The sequence below is a fragment of the Nymphaea colorata genome, chromosome 9 (genome assembly GCF_008831285.2).
Source record: "Nymphaea colorata isolate Beijing-Zhang1983 chromosome 9, ASM883128v2, whole genome shotgun sequence".
Taxonomy (NCBI): domain Eukaryota; kingdom Viridiplantae; phylum Streptophyta; class Magnoliopsida; order Nymphaeales; family Nymphaeaceae; genus Nymphaea; species Nymphaea colorata.
Window position 1 is genome coordinate 11375862 of NC_045146.1, and position 24989 is coordinate 11400850.

The following is a 24989-nucleotide window of genomic DNA, read 5'->3' on the forward strand; positions in this document are numbered from 1 at the left end:
GCTCCGTGCTCTTGTTACTCGCTGTGAGCATTCAGGCGACTGTTCTGAAAAGGCAACCTTGGGAAGACTATAGAAGCAGCACTAATTGAGAAAAGCACGTGTTGTCTAATAAGCTATAGCCCCCCTCAAACCAGCATGCAAATGTTACTGTTCACACAGGTCTAGTATGGAATGATACTCAAATTGGGTGCGTAAATGGCAGCCTGCCCACATTTTCTTGTCCATGATTTTATCTCAAGAAAACTGCAGCAATAGGTGAAAATACAAGTGGTTTCAGCTACCTACTAAGTTGCTGATGAACCATAACAGTTTCTATTCCTATTCCTCTGCTGCTCTGATGTATGCAGCTGAGGCATCCTAAACAGTCCATGACTTCTGTAGTATGGAAAAAACACCGGCTGCTTAGAGAGGAAAAAAGAAGGGAATCAACGCATCACCGTGCTAACATGCGAAGCTGCAACAAAGCCTACTTTGTTCATCTCATTTACAACCATAGTTGAGATTCTCCCACCGAATTTTGATGATACTGAGTGAGACTCACCTATTAATCAAAGCAAAGCAAATCTTGCTTTCCTTGTTAGGTCTACATCTTGCACATGACCTTGTCAAATCTTCCAACAACATCAATATGCTTAGTATATCTGTCATGAAGTACTTGAAGCTATACAAAACCAAATCATAAGGCAAAACAAGATCAAACTTTGGAGGGAAAATTCTAAGTGATTGAAACAGACACTCAAAACTAGTATCCAATTAATCTTACACAAGGCACAGTGATTGTTGTCTAGATTCAAAGCAAGACCATTTCAGCTAAGACTTTCAAGTGTCAAACTGATCTTGTGAACAGCACAGGCAACTGAAACAACCATAATGAAAAGTTACTTCAATCTTGATCGAGCAAGTTACATTTTCTTCAAGCATCATTCTTGGATTTTGGTTCATCATAACAGTTCCCACAGAAAAGTATCTACAAGAAAGGGCAACCGTTCTTGGATTTTGGTGGTTTGGTTGCCCACCATTTAATGAAGAATGGATCAGGTTCAATGCACACTTTTGGTCAATCAGCTTCTTAGAATTCAGATTATTATGCAGTTGCTCATATAGGATGCGACTTACAATCTAAGGACAAGAAAATTAGGAGTGAAGCTTGATTCATCCACGCACCTATTGAATGACATTCTCTCTCTATTTTTTCTTTTGAGCACAGTTTTTACATCAAAATAAATTGGTTTAAGAATTTATTTTTAGGTCTAAAGAAGATCTTTGTAAAAGAGCTCAAACAAACGATTTTCTGTCCAAAAGTCCTTTTCCTGCTTAGAAGCTTGTTTTTTTTGCCCGATTTCATAGTTCCTTATTATCCCCAAAATGGGAACCTTCAATCGGACTTGGTTTTTGCTGTTTCCGAAAACCTGCTGATTGGAAGCAACCACTACCTGGTGGCTGTTGCGAAGGCCAGGAAAATCCCAAAACCTGCTTATTCCTCTGAATTTGAATGCCCGCAAAAAAGTAAAATCTCTGTAATCAAATGATAGGATGGATTGCTGTTGCCAATGGGATGCACTTAAACAGATCTTGGGTATCATTGTGGAGGCCAAGTGAACCAGTTCCCGCCTCCCCCTTCCCCTCTCACGATGTCAGATTCCACACTCCCGAGAAACTTTCTACTATTTAAAAACTTATCTTCATGTTGACATGACATCTCTTTGAATTCTCCAAATTAATCCAACAATCCAAGGCGTTGCTTCCCATGTGGTGCCTCAACATATTGGGTGTTCTTGTTTGAATAGGCATCTTATTTCCAATCTCAGTCAAAAGACCAGGAAGTCAACCCCGAAATCGTCAGCATCTTCTCAGACACCCCCCATATAGACATGGGGCTTGGGCAGACCTGCAAAATCATAAAATAAAATTTCTTTCTCGTCCTTCTCCTTGCTCCTTAGGCAGCGGCTTTCAAGGAAAGGTAAAAGCTCATAATCTAAGACCATGTGGCCTCAAAATTTGCCAGAAACCAAACAAGGGAAACCTAAAAGCCAACCCTTAGAAAACACCCACTAACCTACGAACTGCAATTCTCAGTCAGTATATTAATCACTTACTTCTGAACAAATTCCATGATACATGCAGTCAAGGTCAACTTGGGATCTTGCACTAAATGCATCGTTACAACCATAAACAAATATACTGGTATACATCACATGGAGACCTTGCCATTCTAAAGTGCAGTTTGCAAATGAGCTTCAGAAAAAATACTGAATTGCCTTTGGCGGCAGCAGCAGAAATCACAATGAAAGACATTTTGAAGTCTGTTATCCACAAGAAACACACAATTTACTATCTCTTGTTGAAAACAAAGGACATGAACATGAACTAGAAACGAACTAGAAACACTGAGCACGGCAACAATGGGGAACGAAAAAAGACAAACAAAAACAAAGCCCCCTTCTAGTAATATTGGCTCGGTGAATGGGTAAAGAAGCCCAGCCATGAAGAAAATGCCAAAAGGAGGATGGCAATAACACAAACATGACAAAAATTGAGCAATTTTAGTACAAATTGATGCAAACAGAAAAAGAAGAAAGCTGCAAAGCGCAGACTTTATATGGCCTTTCCCAACATGTTCGGCAGATAATGAAGATTGGATTTAAGGGTCTGGACTTGTATATAAATACCTTGAAAATGTATGACTAGGAAAATACTTAGGGCCGGCTGACTCCCAAATCAGTACATTTTCAACACCCATCAGTAACTTAGAAAGAAGACAACCGACAAAGGACAAGAGGAACATTAACAAGAAGGACACACTGACAAATAAATGGGACAAGGGAAAGGGAGAAGGAGACAGAAAGATTAACGCTCCATAAACCAGTCCTAACCCAATGCCTGACCCATCCCCTTGAAACCCCTCAACCTCGCCATACTCAACAGCCTCTCTCCCCAAGTAGTAAATCAAAACCAAAACTAGCAAGACCGACAGACCCCCATCCCCCATCCACTAACATAATGTGGGTACATTTGAATGAGCGATGTCTGTACTGTCTGTACATCGCATCAAGTGCTTTCAAACCTTTGCAAGCGGAATGGTCATCCTTCATGAAGTGAGACTCACCTATTAATCAAAGGAAAGCAAATCTTGCTAACCGTCATCATCATCCTATTAGGTCTACATGTTGCACATGACCTTCCAACAACATCAATATGCTTAGTATAGCTGCCATGAAGTACTTGAAGCTATACAAAACCAAGTCATAAGGCAAAACAGCCTGCAGCTATAATCAAACTTTGGAGGGAAAATTCTAAGTGATTGAAACAGACACTGAAGACTAGTATCCAACTAGATTTAAAGGAAGACCATTTCAGCTATGATTTTCAAGTGTCAAAACTGATCTTGTGATCAGCACGGGCAACTGAACAACCATAATGATCTGTTATATTAACACGGGTAGCAGCTGACAAATTATCACAACAAAACTTATCTTGATGTTGACATGCCATCTCTTTGAATTCTCCAAATTAATCCAACAATCCAAGTAGTTGTGCTTCTTCAGCAATTCTCGTGTTGTACCTCAACATATTGGGTATTCTTGTTTGAAGAGGCATCTTATTTCCATTCTCATTTTGTCTCAGAAGACCACGTAGTCAACCCCAAAATCGTCAGCATCTTCTCAGATTCCCCCCATATAAACATGGGGCTTGAGCAGACCTGCAAAATCATAAAATTTCTTCCTTGTCTTGATCTCCCTCATTTCTCCTTCTCGTTACTCCTTAGACAGCAGCTTTCAGGGAAAGGTAAAAGCTCATAACCTAAGACCTTTTCGCCTGAATTCTCGCTGATTAGAGTAAGCGGGCAACAGTTTATGTTGGACTTTCTAGCTTATGCCATTCAAGATCTAATGCTCATAATTGAGGATAAAAATTAGGCAGTCCTTGTTTACCACAACATGAGTCTATACTCTATAAACCATGTGGCTTCAAATTTTGCCAGAAACCAAAAGCCAACCCCTAAAAAACACCCACTAACCTACGAACTGCAATTCTCAATATATTAACCACTAACTTCTGAACATTTTTACTGGTATACATCACATGGTGACCTTGCCATTCTAAAGTGCAGTTTGAAAACGATCTTCCAAAAAAATATTGAATTGCCTTTGGTTATTGGCTCGGTGAATGGGTAAAGAAGCCCAGCCATGGAGAAAATAACAAAAGGAGGATGGCAATAACACAAACATGCCAAAAATTGAGCAACAGTAGTACAAATTGATGCATACAGAAAAAGAAAAGAAGAAAGCTGCAAAGCGTAGCATTATATCTTCAGACTTTATATGGTCTTTCCCAACATGTTGGGTAGATAATGAAGATTGGATTTAAGGGTCTGGAATTGCATATAAATTCCTTGCAAATGTATGACTAGGAAAGTACTTAGGGCCGGCTGAGTCCCAAATCAGCACATTTTCAACCCATCAGTAACTTAGAAAGAAGACAACCGACAAAAGGAAAAGATGAACATTAACAAGAAGGACACGATTGACAAATAAATAGGACACTAGGTAGGGAAAGGGAGAAGGAGACAGAAAGATTAACGCTCCATAAACCAGTCTTAACCCAATGCACAAAACACACATTAATCCCAATGGACCTGACCCATCCCCTGGAAACCCCACTACCTCGCCATACTCAACAGCGTCACTCCCCAAGTACTAAATCAAAACCAAAACTAGCAAGAACTCCCCAAGTACTAAATCAAAACCAAAACTAGCAAGACCGACAGACTCCCACCCCCAAACAGGAAAGTCTAGCTCAATTTATAAAGAAGGCGCTCAACAACCCATGAAGCACGTGGAAGAACATGCCACACCATTTGGGATCCACCAACCTCACCTTAAGGGCCTTGAAGACAGAGGCCAAACATATGGGGGTGGGATTGATGCTAGCCCAGGACCAATCCAGGCCATGGATCATACTAACCTCTTAAAACCCCTAGAATCCAATCCACAACATGTTTTTCTGTATGTCAGTCAATCTTGGTTAAAAGGTAAAGAGCTGATACCAAAACTGATTGCTTTTTTACTCCAATGAAGATTTTCAAAAACCAGAAATCTAAAATTTTTGAATAATTTTGCTATCTATATCAGATTTTCAAATCAGCACAAATTTTCTAGAAAACTTGAACAGAATGGTAGTCCTTGAAGACAATTTGTTTTCCTGATGAAAGAAATATCTTAAAATCAGTAAAAAACGTGGAAAAATAAAAAAAACTATAATAATATGCAAGATGATAAGCACACAAAATATTTCTGCTCTATTATGCTTGCAAAGAAGCTGAACATGCAACGCTCAAGTACACAGGGCAGAAAGACAGAAATAACATGAAAAACAAATGTAAAGTATGCTAACTGTTAACATATCATGTATAGGGAACCGGGTCTGGATCCAGACCCGGTCCCATGGGCACGGGTACCGAGAGTGGCTCGGTACCCTAGGCGTTTTTCCCTCTTATTTAATCCCACTTATGGTGTAATAGTTGATTAAGTGGAATAACATTTTCTCTCTCCTAGGGTTGCGGTTGTGCACCTAGGTTAGAGCTTCTCCGTAGTTTTTCACCTCTCTTTGAGGTTTTCCACGTATATTGTGTGTTCCTTTTCTTTCTCTCCATCTTGGTGTGTATTTCTACATGGTATCAGAGCAAATGCGTGAGAGATCGTTGGTGTGATAGTCGTGTTTCCGCCGTGTTTCTTTGCCGCTGCTGTTTCCGCCGTTTTTTCTGCCGCTGCTACGCCGCCGCCGTCCAGCGCTGCCAGCCGCGCCGCTGTCCAGCACCGCCGTCGCCCATTTCAGCGCCGCCGTCGCTCTCTTCCACACCGCCGCCGTCCAGCGCCGCTGCCTCTTGTTCGTCGTCTCTGGTGCTGGGTAGTCTTTCTCCTTGGTGATTGTGATGGCCGAGGAGATGTCCCTCAAGATCGATGATGCCCTAGACTCGGGCAGCAATACCAAGAGCGAGATCTTGCCTGTTCAAGTCACCTCCATCCGGCTGAACAAGGATAACTATCTCTCTTGGTCGGCTGCCCTAGAAATTGGGATAACCAGTCGTGGTCGCCTGCCCTACATTACTGGGGAGAAGCCTGCACCTTCAAAAACTGATCCGCGATGGGCTACTTGGATGTTGGAAGATAGTCAGGTTAAAGTATGGATTATTAGTTCTGTTTCTGCAGATATTCAGCCTTTGATCTTGCGTAAATCGACTGCCTACGACATGTGGACTGTGCTTGCACGGATGTATGGCCGTAAGAAGAGAGTATTGCGTACGTACCAAATCAAACGTAGCATATACTCTCTTAAACAGGGTGACTTGTCTGTAGCCGCCTTCTTTGCAGCCCTAAAGACTAAGTGGGAGGAACTTGACTACCATGTGAATGATGACTGGTACTGTGGGTCTGATCATGCCTTGTACTCGGACAAAGAATGGATGGATCGAACGTTTCTTTTCCTCGGAGGCTTATGCGATATTACTTATGCTGTGAATGTGTTGAGTCAGTTTATGCATGTTCCTACTGATTGTCACTGGAAAAGTGCAGAAAGAGTGTTGGGGTACCTAAAGAATGACCCAGGAAAAGGATTACTCTATACTCAGCAAGACCAACTTAATATTGAAGGATACTCTGACGCAGATTGGGCAGGATGTACTGATACTAGGAGGTCTACCACAGGGTACTACATCTTTCTGGGGGTAACCTGGTTGTTTGGAGAAGTAAGAGGCAGGAAGTATGCTCTAGATCCAGTGCTGAGGCTGAATACAGGGCTGTGGCTATGGGAGTTACAGAAATGTTATGGTTAAAGATTCTCCTAACAGATATTGGTGTTGAAACAGAAGAGAAGATGAGGATGTACTGCGACAACAAGTCTGCAATTAATCTTGCGAATAATCCCGTTCTGCATGACATAACTAAACATGTGGAGATTGATCGCCACTTCATACGGGAACGCATAGATTCAAAGGAGTTGATCATACCTTATATGAAGTCTGAAGATCAAATTGCAGATGTTCTAACCAAAGCCTTATGTACATCTCAATTCGAGAAAAATGTAAGCAAGCTTGGCATGTTTGACATGTATGCCAAGCTTGAGGGGGAGTGTTAACATATCATGTATAGGGAACCGGGTCTGGATCCAGACCCGGTCCCATGGGCACGGGTACCGAGAGTGGCTCGGTACCCTAGGCGTTTTTCCCTCTTATTTAATCCCACTTATGGTGTAATAGTTGATTAAGTGGAATAACATTTTCTCTCTCCTAGGGTTGCGGTTGTGCACCTAGGTTAGAGCTTCTCCGTGGTTTTTCGCCTCTCTTTGAGGTTTTCCACGTATATTGTGTGTTCCTTTTCTTTCTCTCCATCTTGGTGTGTGTTTCTACACTAACAAAGAAGGATACCATCTACTCAATCACTACCAGTAGTGAAAAAGCAAGAAAAAATTGACAAGTGAGTCTAAAACAACAGAGAAGTGACTCCTATGCAGACTAACTATACTATGTTAAGAATCAATGTTTACTAAATAAAAGAAAGCAAAACATAACAATCAAGCAAAGTCAATTGAATATCTATTGTAAAACATGCCACTCGTAGCCAATGGTGCCAAAAACTTGATCTGACCTTATGGTTAAGGATTTTTAAAATGATATTTTGCAACAAGAAACACAAAAATGTGGCTACCAAAGTTTTCAAAACTGAACTCCCACTAGGGTAAGAATGACATCCAAAGGTAATTTCTTCCATTGCTGAATGCAATATCTTCAATGCTCCACAAATGTTAGTCAAAACTTAAAACCCAAAAAAAAAAAAAACATAACGTGAGAGGGTAAAAAGATATAAAAATTTACACACAACAATGAGAAAAGAGAATGTACAAAATTGAATGATTAATAAAACCGTAAGACTGTCATGAACCTCGTTGGAGAGATTTCTGTAAAAATAGAGATTAGGAATGGCAAATGATGTCCAAATTTAACAAAATGTATCTCATTTTGAAGCTGAAGTTTCCAAGAAAATAGTCCAATTTATAAATCTCAAACGTAACTTTGGGATCAAAAGTTATAGCCATTCAGAACCATGGTTCCCCAATTGTCTTCTTTTGTTTCGACAACAATGTTGCAGAAAGGCAGGGTTTGGAAGAAACTAACTTGATATAGAAATTGCTTCCCATCTTAGGTCAAAAGAAAGGACAGAACTCTCTTCAGGCCAAATTCAAACAAGAGATGGTCCATGATGGTATAGAAACTAACCTTCTATAAAATTTGAAAACTAAACCGAGCAAAAGCACTATTAGACAATTCAACTTGGCAAAGTATAATACTCAGATCAATAAAAAATCTGAACTATCTTAAACTAAAAAACAGACTATCAAAACTAGCAACACCTTAAGAACATAAATACATACATAAGTTCAGTGAACAAGTGATGAACCTTAACTATCAAACACAAAACAGTGAGAAAACAAATCAAAAATTAATATGTTTGCAATATAATTCAGCTAACTAACTTGGTTTGGGCCTTTTAGAAATACAATCAATCAACATATGCTCTAACTTCTCACAATCCTAGTGAAGACCAACAAACTCAAGAAATCAGTACCAAGGTTTAACATCTCCAACATTCACAGTTCTTCTTAAACATACCTCTGTATAGCTATGGCATGTGCAACTTAGATACATGGTTTTACAAAGAATCAAATTCTCAATGAAAATAACACGAATCAAACAAGAACTACTATTTAAGATTCAAACAAGCATGGAACCACAACAACTACTTTAACCCATGTTCCTAATATGCTAGACTATACACAATAAGTACTCTAGTCAACTACTTTACCTGACGTATTCGATGAAGTATTAGGATTTGAAATCGCGCCGATGCTATCGAATCTAACAAAGGGACTTCCTTCCATTTTCAAGGTATGAGCATGAAGAAATTGTTCTCTGCTTCATAGGAAACCAAAGAAAAGGAGCGGATATTAACCTCAAATCATTCACCCACAAAGGATTTTCAATCAATGCTAGAGACTTCAGCCTTCATGTTCTTAATCCCCTGGCAGACACTTTTTTTGTTCTTGCTTTCTTTTGTCTTTGATTTTCTTTTTCTTTTTCTTGCTTTTTTTTCTTGCTTGTCTTTTTTTTTGTTTTGATTTTTTTTTTAGGCCGACCTTCACCTTTGAGGGAAATCCGTCACCACCCCAAAGGCTACTACAGAACGCCATCTCTTTGATGGTTTTGTGTAGCTTTGTCACGTGTCATACCCACTTCAACTCGTGAGTTTCAACGAGACAAAACGTTCATAGGCTGTTATCTTCGTGGAATATACATAAATCACCTTTATGCATACCCAGTACTCTCGATTACTAACCCAGAGGAACAACTACACTCGCCCCGAGCCCATCTCTCAACACTCATTTTGCTACCTGCCAAGGTTTCAAAGAACGCTCGGGCTTCCACCTCATCGCACTTTCATGTTTGATTCTTGCAGATGTTTGATTGCAAAGGCGAATAGCAGTTCCTAATCCTTGAGCTCCTCGACATCACTGAACTCATCTTCATAGCTCACACAAAGAATCTTTCCAGTCTTCTCCTTCAATTGACTGACAGCAATGGCTTGAAACTTCCTCCTTTACCCTCAAAGGAATACCTAAGACAAAGCGAAGGTACATCCTAGTGCAGCAAAATTGCTTTTCAAAATGGTAGGGTTACTAAAAATTCTTGACGTCAAGCGATATATTGCCTAGATTATTTTCCCTTTTCCTTCAAAAAGAGTACGTTTATAAAACCAAGTGACCTATGGTTGGAAGTAGAAAAATGACTAGGATGGTCTTTGCAATCTAAACATCACAAGAAATCATTCGCCTTGGAACTCCCCTAAAAAATATAGGACTTTGTGAAGGAAGGGCCCATATGGACGAGATATAACACACTAGGAATGAAAAACACGACAGTTCAATCCTCTCAACCTAATCAGCAGCAACAAGATTCAATCTACTTGCCGTCAAAAACTGCAACATATACAACCAGTCTTCTAATTGCCACAGCAATTGGTACTGACCCAGATCTTCAAATGAGTCAACAACTAATTTAGAATCAATCAAGAAAATTTATAGCAGCAGGTTGTCTCCTTTTTTTTTTTTTGAGAAAGAAGCCCCAACTTGACAAACAAAACAAATCACACATAGCCAAGCTACGATACCGTGTGAACAAACGAAATATCTCACAAACAGGTATCACACTTCTGAATTGCAAAATTGATTTTCTAAGAATCTCACAAAATAGCTCTTTAAGAGCTTGATCGGCCAACAAACAGAAAACAACATGAGCTGTTGGGATCTCCAACAACTTGAAACAAAGCCGTTGCAGAGCTCTCGGCTCTCTATAGCAAAGATATTCAGCTGGGAAAGCAGAAAATATAAAAAATAAAATATTACACAAAGCAAAAAAAAAAAAAAAAAAAACATACTGCTGACTTCCTAACATAGTAGATGTCATCTAAAGTAAAAAAATATTCAGTATTTCATAAAAATATTTGAAAATCATGTCCACCACAGTAAGAAATATACAGAGCACGCTGATTAAGAAATATACAAGAAAAACCAAGTTCAACATGATATAATGCATAAGATCATTCAACATTACCCATGAAAGCTATTTCCACTAAGACAAGTTGCAAAATCGATTCACAGCAACAAGCCTAAAAATTTTATCAACACTAATCCAACAACCAATCATTATCATTAACAACTTTATCAACACTAATCTGACCATCGATTCCACTGTTTATAGGCAGCCAAAAAGCAAGCACATAACCCAAAACAGGGCAAAGAAAAGGAAAAGTGGAGAGAAACAAACCTGCTCCGGAGACGTTGGGGGGAACATATCATTCACTAGCGTATGCAAAGAACAATATGACCTTGAATCAACGCAATTATCAATGGCCACTTCACCCTGCTCAAATTCAACATGAGAAGATCATTTAGAATTAAACAAAAATAGAAACATATTAGCAGCTGGCAAATCAGGGATCTAACCTTGGGCTTTATAATAAATATTTTTCCTTTTGGTATACCAATCTTCCTGTAGCTGAGCTCATCAGTGTCTCTGTTCCCAAATCCAGCATAAAATGGGTTGTAGTCAGAAGGAAATAGAGCTCTTATTTTCTGCCAAAAAAGTGAAGCAAAATGGATTACCACACAGAAAATTTGAAAATAGTTAGATCGTACACAATCAGGAAATTGTGTGAGTTTTACAGGAAATCTTAAGACAGTTCCGAAACAAGACACAACCACAATCTTAAAGAAACAATCAAGGAACTAAGCTTGCAATCGTGGAACCCAACAATCAGGGAAGTTATCTGGATGTCATGCAGGAATGCATTTGTCGCCTTGCAGAAAATGGGCTCTGTGCCCTTCCTGAGCAAATGGCTTGGTGAAGTTCCATAAGTACTCATCAAACTAAAACCTCAAGAGAAGGTGCATCTCTGATCTGACATTAGTTGGCAAGGCCTCCATCAGAAAAGAAATCACTGAATATGCCCCTGAATGGAGTGCAGATCCGGTAGCCCAGTGTTGTAGCACTCTGAGATCCTCTGCCTTCAAGCCGACCCAGATTGCTCAATCTAACATTAGACCTAGCCTATGTGGCATGTGGCAGGCACGAAATGCCACTAAACCTAAAAAACATGATACTCAGCTTGAACATGACTGGATCCTCAAATAATGATCAACAAATGATACTAAAACGGACCAAATTATGCATTTAAACAGAAATGAAACACAAAATTAGGAGTAGGCTAGTCCTGGATGACTCGGATTTTTTATGCAATGACCCTAAATCCAGCTTCTACAATTCTACAAAATAAGCATACAGTGCCAGACTTGTAGGCTAGTCCTTTTACTGCTGTAGAGCAGATAATGTTAAGAGATGAGACAGTTCTTAGTCCATGCTTGTGAATAAACATGACATCAGTTTCCTGTAACCCACCGTTCACTGTAATTGCCTGGACATCCAAAACTTTGGTTGAAGCAAAAAGGGGGAAATAAAACAAACGGTATAATCTCTGCACTAAAACAAAGTACAACTATCCTTTCGTTGTTTAGTTTGAAAAAGATCCTCAGATTGAGTGAGAACAATGGTTAAGAAAGCAACTTCTTTGTTTTAAAGCATTAGAAAGCAACCCCCTTTTTCTTCTCCATGCGAAAATCTTACGACCCTCAAGGTTCATCCAGTGAACATCATACCGATCTAAGAACCAAATGGAAACATCACTGATCATATGAAAAACAGAAATGAAACAGCAGCTAATTTGGTCATTCATTAGAAATCTGGGCTGGCCAGAGAGTGAGAGCGCAGCCGGCATTCGCCAGAGAGGGAGAAAGGGGCACCCGAGACAGAGTTCCCCTCCCGTTTGCTGCTGCCTCTGACTGCCGCGCTATGTGGCCAAGTCATTTACACGCAGTAGAAAAGGGCGACAGAAGTGAGAGTGAGAGGGAGAGGGGAACAAGAGAGAGAGAGACACACTACCTTGCGAGAAAGAGAGGAACGGGAGGCTCGCGGCTGCACTGCTCGGGTCATCCATTATTCTGGCCGTTGGCCTTATTAATAGATGTTTTGGGTCAGTCCCATGGACCCGACCTGCAATCTTGTACCCGATATCTAACAGTGTGGGTGTGTGTTGTATTTATATATTGTATATATCAAAAGAGAGAGAGAGGGCGAGAGAGACCAGTGTCCAAGCACTTCTACTAGTTTAAACTGAAATCAGCCTCTAGCAGGATAAAATCAAAATTGAACCATGATTGTTCAAGACACCTACCAGGCAGAACATTGTCATGTGAATTCTGAAAAAGCCTTGTTGTAATGGTTCTTCTTAGCAACGATAATGGTAATTGTGGGCCTATAGCCTTGTTCAAGGAATCACATGCCTGCAAAAATATTTCCTTAGCAAATTACAGTATATCTCACACACTTGTGATAGTACAAATTGTAAATGTAAGAAACACAAAAGATTACCTGAATTATCTGTTCCAACTCAATGTTCAGAACTTGACTGAATTGTGACTCACTCACCCCATCCCTGAGTACCAATTCAGTAAGAAACAAAAAACAACAAAATAAGAGCTTTTACACAAGGACCTTGTTTACCATTCCAGGACACTGTTTCATGTTTCAACATCATTCATGAGGGAATCTTATTTGCATCTGTTCTATAAAATCATACGTTTCAAAACATTTTAACCTCACATTTTGGCAGCAAATAGGAGTTCATCTGATTGCAACTCTCTGCAATCGAAACAAACAATTTGATGTAAATTCAAGACAGGATAGCAAGAACCTGCTAATCATACAATCACAACTGAGATTCAATTACTCACCTTAGGAAAATCTTGCATGGGTATAAAACTAAGCAAAATCCAAGTTTAACCACTTCCCCTACCCCAAAGTTCTATGTGAAGAGAACAAAGATGTTACCTAGAAAAACATTATGAAAACATACAAAAATCTGCCAGCCATCCTGAATATTCACATAAGCTACAAACATACATTTTGGTGCTCCAAACACTTATCCTGAAATAAGTGTTACGGAGTGGATATTTATTAAAGTGGTGGTAAAACAGAAAAAAGCCCTTCAAATGTTCCATATCACATATTAAACCTTATTGATGTGGTTTACAATGTTTTTGTTTAACAGGAAATAAGTTTTTCATCATATCCATCTGCCTGCACTTAGGTTTAGTTGCCACTTTAATCTAATATTACCTTTTCTTTCTGCAGCCTGTGTTCCAAAATTTGGGTAAAAAACAGGACAGATTGTTGGCAAGTGATGAACATGAGGGGATGTAAGAATAATCCCTGTTAAGAATCATACTCAACATGCTTACATAGCTTTCTGTTTTATGAATTCATTCACACAGTTAGGACAATATTTCTTCGTGGCCATACTGGCCATTGCAGAAGTAATTGGTGCTGCTTTTGGGTCCTTAAGTCAGTGGCCAATCCTTAATGTTTCTTTTTTAACCAGAGGAGAGATGTGAAGCAAGAAGAACGGAAAGGGGAAAACCTCGAAGATGAATGATCACCTCTTCTCCCTCCCCGTGAGGACGAAGAGGAGGATGAATCGGTCGAGAGTGAGGATGGGCATGGAGATGGCAGGAGGAGCGAGACGGAGGACGACGGGGAGGGAGAAGATGTGATCATTCATCTTCGAGGTTTTCCCCTTTCCGTTTTTCTTGCTTCACATCTCTCCTCTGGTTAAAAAAGAAACATTAAGGATTGGCCACTGACTTAAGGACCCAAAAGCAGCACCAATTACTTCTGCAATGGCCAGTATGGCCACGAAGAAATCTTGTCCTAACTGTGTGAATGAATTCATAAAACAGAAAGCTATGTAAGCATGTTGAGTATGATTCTTAACAGGGATTATTCTTACATCCCCTCATGTTCATCACTTGCCAACAATCTGTCCTGTTTTTTACCCAAATTTTGGAACACAGGCTGCAGAAAGAAAATGTAATATTAGATTAAAGTGACAACTAAACCTAAGTGCAGGCAGATGGATGATGAAAAACTTATTTCCTGTTAAACAAAAACATTGTAAACCACATCAATAAGGTTTAATATGTGATATGGAACATTTGAAGGGCTTTTTTCTGTTTTACCACCACTTTAATAAATATCCACTCCGTAACACTTATTTCAGGATAAGTGTTTGGAGCACCAAAATGTATGTTTGTAGCTTATGTGAATATTCAGGATGGCTGGCAGATTTTTGTATGTTTTCATAATGTTTTTCTAGGTAACATCTTTGTTCTCTTCACATAGAACTTTGGGGTAGGGGAAGTGGTTAAACTTGGATTTTGCTTAGTTTTATACCCATGCAAGATTTTCCTAAGGTGAGTAATTGAATCTCAGTTGTGATTGTATGATTAGCAGGTTCTTGCTATCCTGTCTTGAATTTACATCAAATTGTTTGTTTCGATTGCAGAGAGTTGCAATCAGATGAACTCCTATTTGCTGCCAAAATGTGAGGTTAAAATGTTTTGAAACGTATGATTTTATAGAACAGATGCAAATAAGATTCCCTCATGAATGATGTTGAAACATGAAACAGTGTCCTGGAATGGTAAACAAGGTCCTTGTGTAAAAGCTCTTATTTTGTTGTTTTTTGTTTCTTACTGAATTGGTACTCAGGGATGGGGTGAGTGAGTCACAATTCAGTCAAGTTCTGAACATTGAGTTGGAACAGATAATTCAGGTAATCTTTTGTGTTTCTTACATTTACAATTTGTACTATCACAAGTGTGTGAGATATACTGTAATTTGCTAAGGAAATATTTTTGCAGGCATGTGATTCCTTGAACAAGGCTATAGGCCCACAATTACCATTATCGTTGCTAAGAAGAACCATTACAACAAGGCTTTTTCAGAATTCACATGACAATGTTCTGCCTGGTAGGTGTCTTGAACAATCATGGTTCAATTTTGATTTTATCCTGCTAGAGGCTGATTTCAGTTTAAACTAGTAGAAGTGCTTGGACACTGGTCTCTCTCGCCCTCTCTCTCTCTTTTGATATATACAATATATAAATACAACACCCACATGAGTTTTTGTTCCACCCTGAAAGAGAATACATTCGTGACTATTGTACCTAAATCACTCAAATTGCTAGACCAATAGATGACTTCTGCATGCATTTTCATGGGAATTGTTTTGTATTTTTCAAATTCACCTGCTCAGCAATGGTAAGCAAAGGTAGAGATACACGTGGGCATGTGTGGGCAACTGCCCACACAGTCCCAGGAAACTGCTTATTTACATGTGAATTCACCACCCAATACAATCTGTTTGTCTATTTCATTCGCTAATGCATTTATTGTTAGGGGTGGTCACAAAATACTTTCTCACGAGACTAAGTTCTTCATAAGTATAATATGGCCAGCATGAAAAAGCTGAAAAAATACGATTAATTTTGTAAAAAATAAAATAAACAATAAAAATTAAAATAATTGAAAAACTAATAACACAAATATACAAAACATAGAGGTCTGCAACAAATAAAGATTAAAAAAAAAAACAAGGAGTCTGGCATTAAAAAATTTGAAAAAAATAGTAAGATTTAAAAAGGCGAAAAAACGTAAAAAGCACGTTTTTTTTTAATTTTTCTTGTTTTGTCATTTTTTAGAAAAAAGGTATTTTGTAAAGTTTTAAACATCTGACTTATTTATTGTGAACTCATGGACTAAACGATGACATTTTTTGGGGGTTCGGATGAGTGGTGTTTGATTATCCAAGATCAAATTAACTTCAAACTCATACATCTTTAATGAGAATGGAATTGGAAAAATAAGGAGACACGAAGGTGGTTTATGATATAAGGATTGCAAAAGCACATGGTAGTCCGGACACCTTTCATATATGTTCTTAGATTCTGACGTTCTTGTTAACGACCATAGGTTCAAAGTTTTAGGACATAACATGCCATAGGATGTTATCTTAATTTCACTTTGGTTTTTTCCTTTCCCATTAATTTCGCTGCTCGATAGATCCAATGGTCATGCTACAAGATGCGGTTTGGATATTGAACTATCAATTTTCCTCTTTCAAGTTAAATGGTAACCTTTTAATCAAGTCTATTGGGTTGACAGCTGAGCTCGCCAGCTACGAACTGAATGCAGACACTAGGATTGAATTGTAGTCCAACTTTAAACTAGGATTATTCAAGAAACCCCAATCAGAAACATGTTAAATCAAACTTACATCTAATTGGAACCCCATGATTTAGATATGAGATTAATGAATTTGAGATCAGACTCTTCTTTTTCTACCTTACATTAAGTATGCCAATATAAAATAATCACTTTTAGCCAACAGATCCTCCGACTTTAAGATAGTTGGTAATCGAACAATCCCTTAAACACAAATGGAGCTCTAGAGTTCAAGTTCGGACTTTCGTGTACTTTGTTACACAACCAAAACATTGTCAAGGTAATACTGATTAATTTATAGGGGATCTATATTAACACAAAATCAGATTAGAGCATTATAACACACAATTCCATTTTTTTAAAAGTTTGGCATAACCGCAAAACATACTTGGTGTTATTACCCATGGTTGGGAAAAGATGCGATCCCTATAAAAAAAATTACTCCTCTCATTTTGGCTAGTAAAGTAAACCACGACTCTCCGGAACAAAGAATTTTCTCACAAACTGCAAATTAATTCTCACAAATATCATTTACGAAATTCAAAAGGTCTTTCTGTAATAACACGCCAAAGTTATTTTTCCCACATAAATCTCCAAAAAAAATCGGCAAAATTTTAAAAAAGTATAAAAATGCAAAAGACGCCCAAACAACACCAAAGAAACATATATTTTGGCCTTCTTTTTGTTTTAGAATCTTTTAAAAAGCGGATTTTTTTTTTTTGCAATTTTTTGGGTTTCGTATTTAACAAATAAAACACTTATCCTTTAAAAAATGAATGCATTTTCTGTGACAATCGCTTAACCACATATGCAATATTTAGATATAGTATAGATCTATCACTTCCTCGAAAGATGCTTCAGCGATCTGAACGCAGGCCTAGTAAACGAGACTGCTGTACGTTCTTTTCTTCTCAAGTTCATGACCCCAGTTAACTTGTCTAAACCACATTCAGACTTTCTGAAGGAACAATGGACTTGCCTCATGAAAAGAGCGCCGAAGTAAAACCCATATACACCAACAAAAAAATGAGCATGAGCTGTGGTCAGTGGGGTCGGTGCACCATCAAACAAGATTTAGATGGATTTGATGCTTCATAACAAGTAGAAGGTTCATTTTGGGCACCTAAAATGGTTGAGCTACTTACTGATCCTTAAAATCAAGGGTTAGTAGTATGAGCCGGCTCGAGCTCGACTCGGCTCTAGTACTACCAGCACTTTCTCGAGTAGCAGACTGCTGACTGAGATTTGATCATGTCAATGCCTAAGGAAAATCCATAGGACTGAACTAAAACCAACACTCATGCACATATTTGAGCATAAGAGACAAAGGAACCAATGAGAAACGAGTGTGTTGATAACATGGTCACAAAGAGTCCAATATGACACTAAATTAAATAGAAAGTAAGTTTTAATACATGATAAGAAAGTAAATACAAGATGGTGCTCATGTCGTTTCCAATTTCATGTCTACAGAATCATTCACGCATCCAATTGTTTTCATAAGCACATAAATATGCACAAGAATCTACAAGAGTTTTCGCTACTTTAATAATAAATAACTAAAACATCAACTTTCCAAAATCTATAACTTTTGGCAAGACATACAAATTCAAACTAAAGATTTGAGAAAAAAATTCCAATATTTTATCAAAGACATGAAAGGCTCACAACGCATTGTATAGTTATTTAGTAATACATTCTCATAAACTAAAAAGAAGTCCTAGAAAATTTGAAAAATTCCCACACAATTAAACAACCAGTGAAAAATAATTACTTTTCTTGAGGAACGTTCAAAAAAAAAAATTAAGTAACAATCTACAAAAGATTAAAAGACCAAGTGTTAGTCATCGCTAAGAAGGGTGGCCCCTTTCCAAGAGAAACCCAGTAACACACACACACACTCAGCCCTAATCCCCGATTAGGGTTCTCCCTCACCAGAGGGCCAAACACTCAATATTCATGGTGATTCGACCATATATATAGGCACTAGTAGATCAGTCTCTTGGGGATCCGATCCAATCTTATACCCAATGCCTAACATCAAGTGCTTAGAAAAATATGCAAATTCATCTAAGATAATATAGAATCCTTGGCTTAAAATGTCAAAGATGTTGACTGAAATCCAAACAAAATTTTTCAATAGTGGGATAAATTTGAAAAAAAGTTTGTAACTATTGGTAAGAACTTCATGAAAGTCTAAACAAAAATGCATTACCTTTCACGAGTTAAAAAATAACTAGGGGAGTTTCAAAAAACTATGTAATGAATTTACTGATGAAAGACAGAAAAAATCAATTTAATGCTTCAAACATATGTATTAGCTTTCGTCAAAAAGTGTGAAACTGTAAAAGAACTTGCAAAAGCTTAAGACATTTCTAAAAGATCGAAGAAAACTTATACAAGTTGCAAAGACCACATAATGTTGGGAAAATTTTGCCTAGTTTTATAAAGACATGAAAGTGCACAAAATATTTAAAAAAATCAGTTCAAATTCGTTCTCGTAAATTTTTTTAAAAAAGTCACACAAAATCAATGCAATTGTTCATAAGAAAGTAAATAACACAAGAATTAATAGAAAATTTTATTGAAGAGATCAGTTTCAAAAATTTCTCTTACAAAAGCAGTAATAAAGATTTAAAGTTATTAATACAATTCTAAAAGGAATAGAATAAGTTTAAAATATTTTAAACGAATTAAAATTGACAAATATTTTCAAATTCCCATTTTCAATACTTTTCTAGCAATCATATAGAACGATATATATTTTGGAAATATCACTGAAATTTATGTGTGGGGTGAGTGGAACCATGAAAGGGGAAACATGAATTTACTCGCTCTGCCTCATGAATGTGTGCATCAAATCACTTAAAATTAAGAAGAAAAGAAAATGCTCTAGAAACTCCAAACCGCGGTTTCAGGAAAAATGATTGCAACCTTCAGATGTGCTCTAAAATTAAGTAAATGCTTTATAATTGATCCTAAGCCACTTACCAAAATTTGGATTCAGGTACAGGTTCAAATCCTTTAGGAGTTACCAGATCCAACTAAATGGGTCTAGTTTGAGCTCAACAATCGAATCAGCCAACCCATTTACATCCCTGGCTTCAGGACATATTATGTTGAACATAATTTGTCCCGTAAATAGCTTCTACAATCAGATTATGATGGCCTATTTATACCTTGAACGAAAATAATAGTATTCAGGAGTTAATGCCGACAAAATGAACTGTAAAGATAAAGATAATACAAGAATTGCATGAAGATAATACAAGAAAAAATGCCACCTATGCTACAAAGAACATGCTTGGTTTCACAAGAAATAATAATAATAAATAATAAAAAACTTGCATGAGATGGACCCCTTAAATAACTTACTAGTCATAACACTACTTTTAAAAAAAAAATCACAGCAAATAAAACTCTACATGATACCATCTTGAGAGCAGGAGCATCTAGAAGGTCAACATGGCTATCTTAGAGGGGACATGGTAGCATCCTTTAAACAATAAAGAGGTTGGCCGCATATCGAAGGCGCATATGTTGTCCACTAAAAGAAGAATACCATATTTGCAGGCTTTGAAATTTACTAGGGACCAGACGAATATGTCACCATTTCAAATGCGTTCTACACACAACAAGAAAACTATGGACAAACACACTGAAAATTTGAACAGGACACTTACTTTAGGTTAAAACAGATTCTATATATATATACATGATTTGCAAATTGTTTTTAGCTTTTAGTGTGAAATAAGGTCAAACAACAGGGCCATTAGGAAATCAATTAGTTAGAAAATCAATTTTCCTTAGGAACATTAACAGCATTCAAGTGGAGATGTCCAGAGATCAAAGTGATTGTTTATTATTTTGTTTCCATCATATGACAAAAGTTATCACCTCTGGCACCAGAAGTCAAAGCGCCATAGCTGTATTATATGACAAAAAGGGTGAAGCTGCAGAGATTGAGCCATCTCTTGCGCTAATATAGCAGAAGAGGTTAATCCATCTCTTGCGCTCTGGCGCCGTGCCAGCGACGTGTGATACGGGCGTTTTTTCCACAGTAACCCGTTATAGTTCATCACTGATCTGTATTCAGTCCTAATCATAAACAAAATCCAATCAAATAACAAGTCATGCTTGAAGATCTCACATAACAAGCCGAACATAATTAAATTGTTGGCAGCACCTCTCAAAGAAAATTAAATCTGGCAGAAAACACTGAAGAAACAACCTATTAAACTCATATCCTATTAGTCAAAAAGCCATTACCCCAAGTGAAGTAAAAAAGAAACAAATTACCATCGTAAATCCACAGAAATAAATTAATATAATGCAAAAGCAATAGAATGGAGACTGCTTACCTGGCAGACTTTTACATGGAAGAGTGGTAGGTCTAGGTATTGACAGACTTTTTTTACATGGAAGAGTGGTAGTTCTAGGTATTGGTGCATTGCAGTGAAAATGCCATACACCAGACACAGACTAGAAAAACAATCAAAGCTAATTGTTAGTTTCATCCATTACTTATTCCAGCAATTCAGCATAAAACTATCAAAGCATAGAATTGAGAAATAAACAAACAAATAATGTCTACCAATCATTTGCATATGGCCCTTACCTTAGCAGCATTTCAGACAATTTTATTTGCCTTCCAGAGCAAAAAAAGAAAGTGAAAGCACCTACAGGCTACAAGTTTAGACCATTCATACAGTTAATTGCCGATGTTATCATTAACGGAAAAAAAAAAAAACAACTAGAAACAACGACAGATAATCAAAACCTTCCTTCTTTGGTGCTTGCTTCTTCATCGCCTTCACGTACTCCTTCACTTTGTCGAGCAAGATGGCATTCCAGTGGCGACGAACGCCTCCTTGGTCCATCTCCCGATCTCGTCCTCACCCTTGATGCTGATCTTGATCTCACAATCCTCGTTTGTGTTCTCGTCAGCGATGTTGGGAAGTCGATGAGGCCCTCGGCCTTTCAAGGCAAGAATTAATGGGGAAAGTCCCAGTACTTTCCCACATTTTGCTTGACAGAATCGTCCTCCTACAGAATCGCGAGAAAGAGCAACTCCATTGACGTTGGTAGGGAAATGGGCGCTGAGTTGATCGTCATTGAGGGACGGGCTTGCGAATGCAGCAACAGTGGTGGTGGTGGCGATGATGACAGTGATGGGTGGATGGATGGTGCTGATGCGGCCATAGACAAGGCCAGAGAATGTCTCCGCAGAATAAGGAAGTGAAGGAAGTGATCAGGTAATGCACCCCTCCTTCCTCGTCTGTGTCTTTCTGCCTTGACTCTGACCTGCTTTATCTTATTCACGGATCCTCCAAACCTGTTCTGAAACAGTGATTTTAAACATTTTGTTACATATCTGTGGTGGCTAGATACCTCTGTTTTTTCTGCCGTTCATGTCTTTCTAAAGACCAACAGCTACGCATGCAGCTGCAGCCTGAAGATCACGTGGCAACGGCCATTGTTGCGGCTTTAATATAATCTCACAATGTTTTGGCTAATCCAAATCTGATACATTCAGTATATTTTGTTGAAGAGTGTGAAACTATGATAAGAGTCATACCCTTGTGAAGGCCACGCGGGTGCTATTCCACATGAAGATGAGAATTTTGTAACTTGATACCAGTAAAAATGCCTTCATCAAGGATATAGCAGAGACAAACATGAAGTCCTTACGCAGCTGAGTTGATGAACAGATCAGATCACTTTTCAGTTCCTGGTTGGTGTTGTGAAGGTAAAAAAAAGCAGCAAGGTGAGAAATGGTTACAGCTGATAGATAGAATGCTTCAAGTCATGCCTTAAAGTAGCCACACAGTTCACATTCTTAACCCGTGCAACTGTCTCCTCAAGGCTCAAACACAGAAGGATCAACACCCTTGTTTTTCTGAATTTTCCTCCTTGCTGTATACATTTTGACTGCAATTAACCATTCAATTTAGAACGTTGGGAATGGGAGCTAAACATAAAAACAAAAGATAAATGCCAGAAAACCCAAGATTTTCAAAATAAAAGTCACTTCAAATTCAAATGAAGACACCAATGTGTCCTGCTACTTCGGGAACGCTAAATATAAAAAACACTGCAAGGCACCAAAACGCAACATGTTCTTCATATTCTTCAGTATTCAATTCAAATAATCACCACTCCCTGAAAATTTTCGTCAACACCAGTAATAACCAGATGGTTGTGAAGCAGTTATCAGTATGTGATGATGGAAAAGGGTCCGCCATGGTGCTCAAATACTTAACGAGAACTTCAAATAAAATGGAACGTTCTATATCTACCGAGAAATTGAAGCTTCAATAGAAATCGGTACTACAAGATAAATCAATTTTTCATGGTCACATGTTCAGCGATTTTTTCTTTTCTTTTCGACTTATTAAACCAAGCCTACATAAAAAAGTTATTCCAGAAAGAGTACATACAGAAAAAGAAAAAAAAAACCCTAATTTTCTTAACTAAAAATCGAATAGTGCCCATAGTTTCTTCGGTCAAAACAGATAAAAAACATAGTCATCGAGTTTCATAAGAATGACAGAGAAACAAGCCGCGGATTCAAAGCTCACAGCCTTCTCCGACTCGAACGTCAACGTGGCCTGCAAGAGATAAAAGGGTCCAGAATTCGCTGCGCAATCGAATGCCAGACCAGCCAGAAGGAAAGGAAATCAAAATAGCCTAAAAAACAGAAGCATTTGATCCATGAAAGGGCTTTGCGGGGAGAAGGGAGAGAGAGAGAGAGAGAGAGACACCTGATTTGGCGAACATCAGGAAGGGTTCGCTGCTGCAGACGAGATTACTACGCACTCCGACTCGGCCTCAAAATCAGAAGAGGAGAAGATGACATAGGAGGAGCGACGCGCCTCTCACGGAGATCTCCAGAGCGCTGGAGACAGATTGGGGACGAACTGCAGAGGAACGAGGGTGGCTCAGTGTTCTCTCTCTACCCAGCCCTAACGGGGAGAAGAAAGTTTCCGGGAGGTTCGTTTCGTCCCAACCGGTGAAATGTGCTCAACAACGGCCCTTTGGTCATTATGCGAGAGGATGTCGGCACCTCCTTTCCTCCAACAGCCCACCATATGGTCTAGATCTCGTACTTCCTTTCCTTCAACTTGGACTGATTCCAATCAACGGAAGTTCCAATCCCTGCTCAAACGAACCAAACGTTCCTCCAGCAATTCAGGTTGCGTTTGGTATGTCCAGAAAATGTTTTCTGCATTTTCAAATTTTTGGTAAACATGGAAAAATTTTGTGTTTGATGCACCCAAAAAGAAAATCTATGGATTTTCGTTCCTTGGATTTTTTTTTCCATAGAAAATTTTTCTGAAATAAGGTGAAAGGAAATCCTTTTTTCCATGAATTCTGATTGCATTTGGTAAGTCCGGATAATATTTCCACAAAATATGTTCAAATGTTGGGTCAACAGTCTTGATCCCCCATCCCTGCCACTCAACAGTCTTGTTCTTTCAGTTATTTTAGCAATTTTCGTTAGAATGAACAGGTTGGCTAAAATCCTGCCAAGAAGGTTGGAAGAGTTTGTCACGCATAATGTTACAACTATAAGATGTTTTTTGTGGTGCTGTAAAATTGGGTTTGATATAGTTGTTAACTGATGTCATTCGCCTATCAATGCCGAGACTTCCACAGGTCTCAGACGCTTACTCCATTTTTATTCATTTTAAATATTCGAAGCGTTAAACTGTGCTAAATATTGTTTCGTATAATTTGTGGCCTCAATATATATATATATATATAATGTTTTTAATGATTCACAAAACTATTTATACTTTTCATAGATTATTTGTTAATGGTAATTTTTAACATGACCTCCGCTGTGGATTCAGCTCGAGGTTCGAGGACTGCACGGCCAAGAATAAGCATCTAAGGCGAGCAAAAAGGAAGGAAATTACAGAGTACACGAGGAACTTCGTAAGAATGGGAGGATCATACACAGTTTCAGATCAGAAAGGGAAATCGAGCACTCTAGACAACGGTCTTCTTGTTGCAAAGATTTCAAATCCTCATCTCATCCGTTCGGAATTCTCGAAACTTAATGCGATTCATTTACAAGAATGAGAAGAAAGGAAAACATGGTTGGCAAAAAACCCACCGTTATAGGTTAATAGCGGTGACATCAGCGACCGGTATACATGTACACCGGTGATTTGAGTCGTCGCTAAATATTCATATAGCGGTGACAAGGGTACCCGCTATAAGTTAGTTATACCGGTGACTTATGTCACTGTTA

General features: G+C 38.3%; 1 protein-coding gene across 4 annotated transcripts in view; it reads right to left on the bottom strand.

The window, feature by feature from the left end:
* The window catches only part of LOC116261273 (heavy metal-associated isoprenylated plant protein 5-like), a 111153-nt gene extending 87298 nt beyond the window's left edge, over window positions 1–23855 (bottom strand). For 2 of the 4 annotated variants that reach the window (XM_050079439.1, XM_050079438.1), the window contains exons 1-5: window positions 23494–23855; window positions 22308–22660; window positions 20627–22069; window positions 11056–11125; window positions 10877–10972 (exon numbers count right to left, since the gene is read on the bottom strand). In XM_050079439.1, the coding sequence (XP_049935396.1) occupies window positions 10877–10972; window positions 11056–11125; window positions 20627–20895 (435 nt within the window). In that variant the 5' untranslated portion in view covers window positions 20896–22069; window positions 22308–22660; window positions 23494–23855. Of the gene's footprint in view, window positions 1–10876; window positions 10973–11055; window positions 11185–12547; window positions 12769–20626; window positions 22070–22307; window positions 22661–23493 lie in introns of those variants that run through there. The other 2 variants (XM_050079437.1, XR_007574186.1) reach the window with 2 other exon arrangements.
* Between the last annotated feature and the right edge of the window lie 1134 nt (window positions 23856–24989).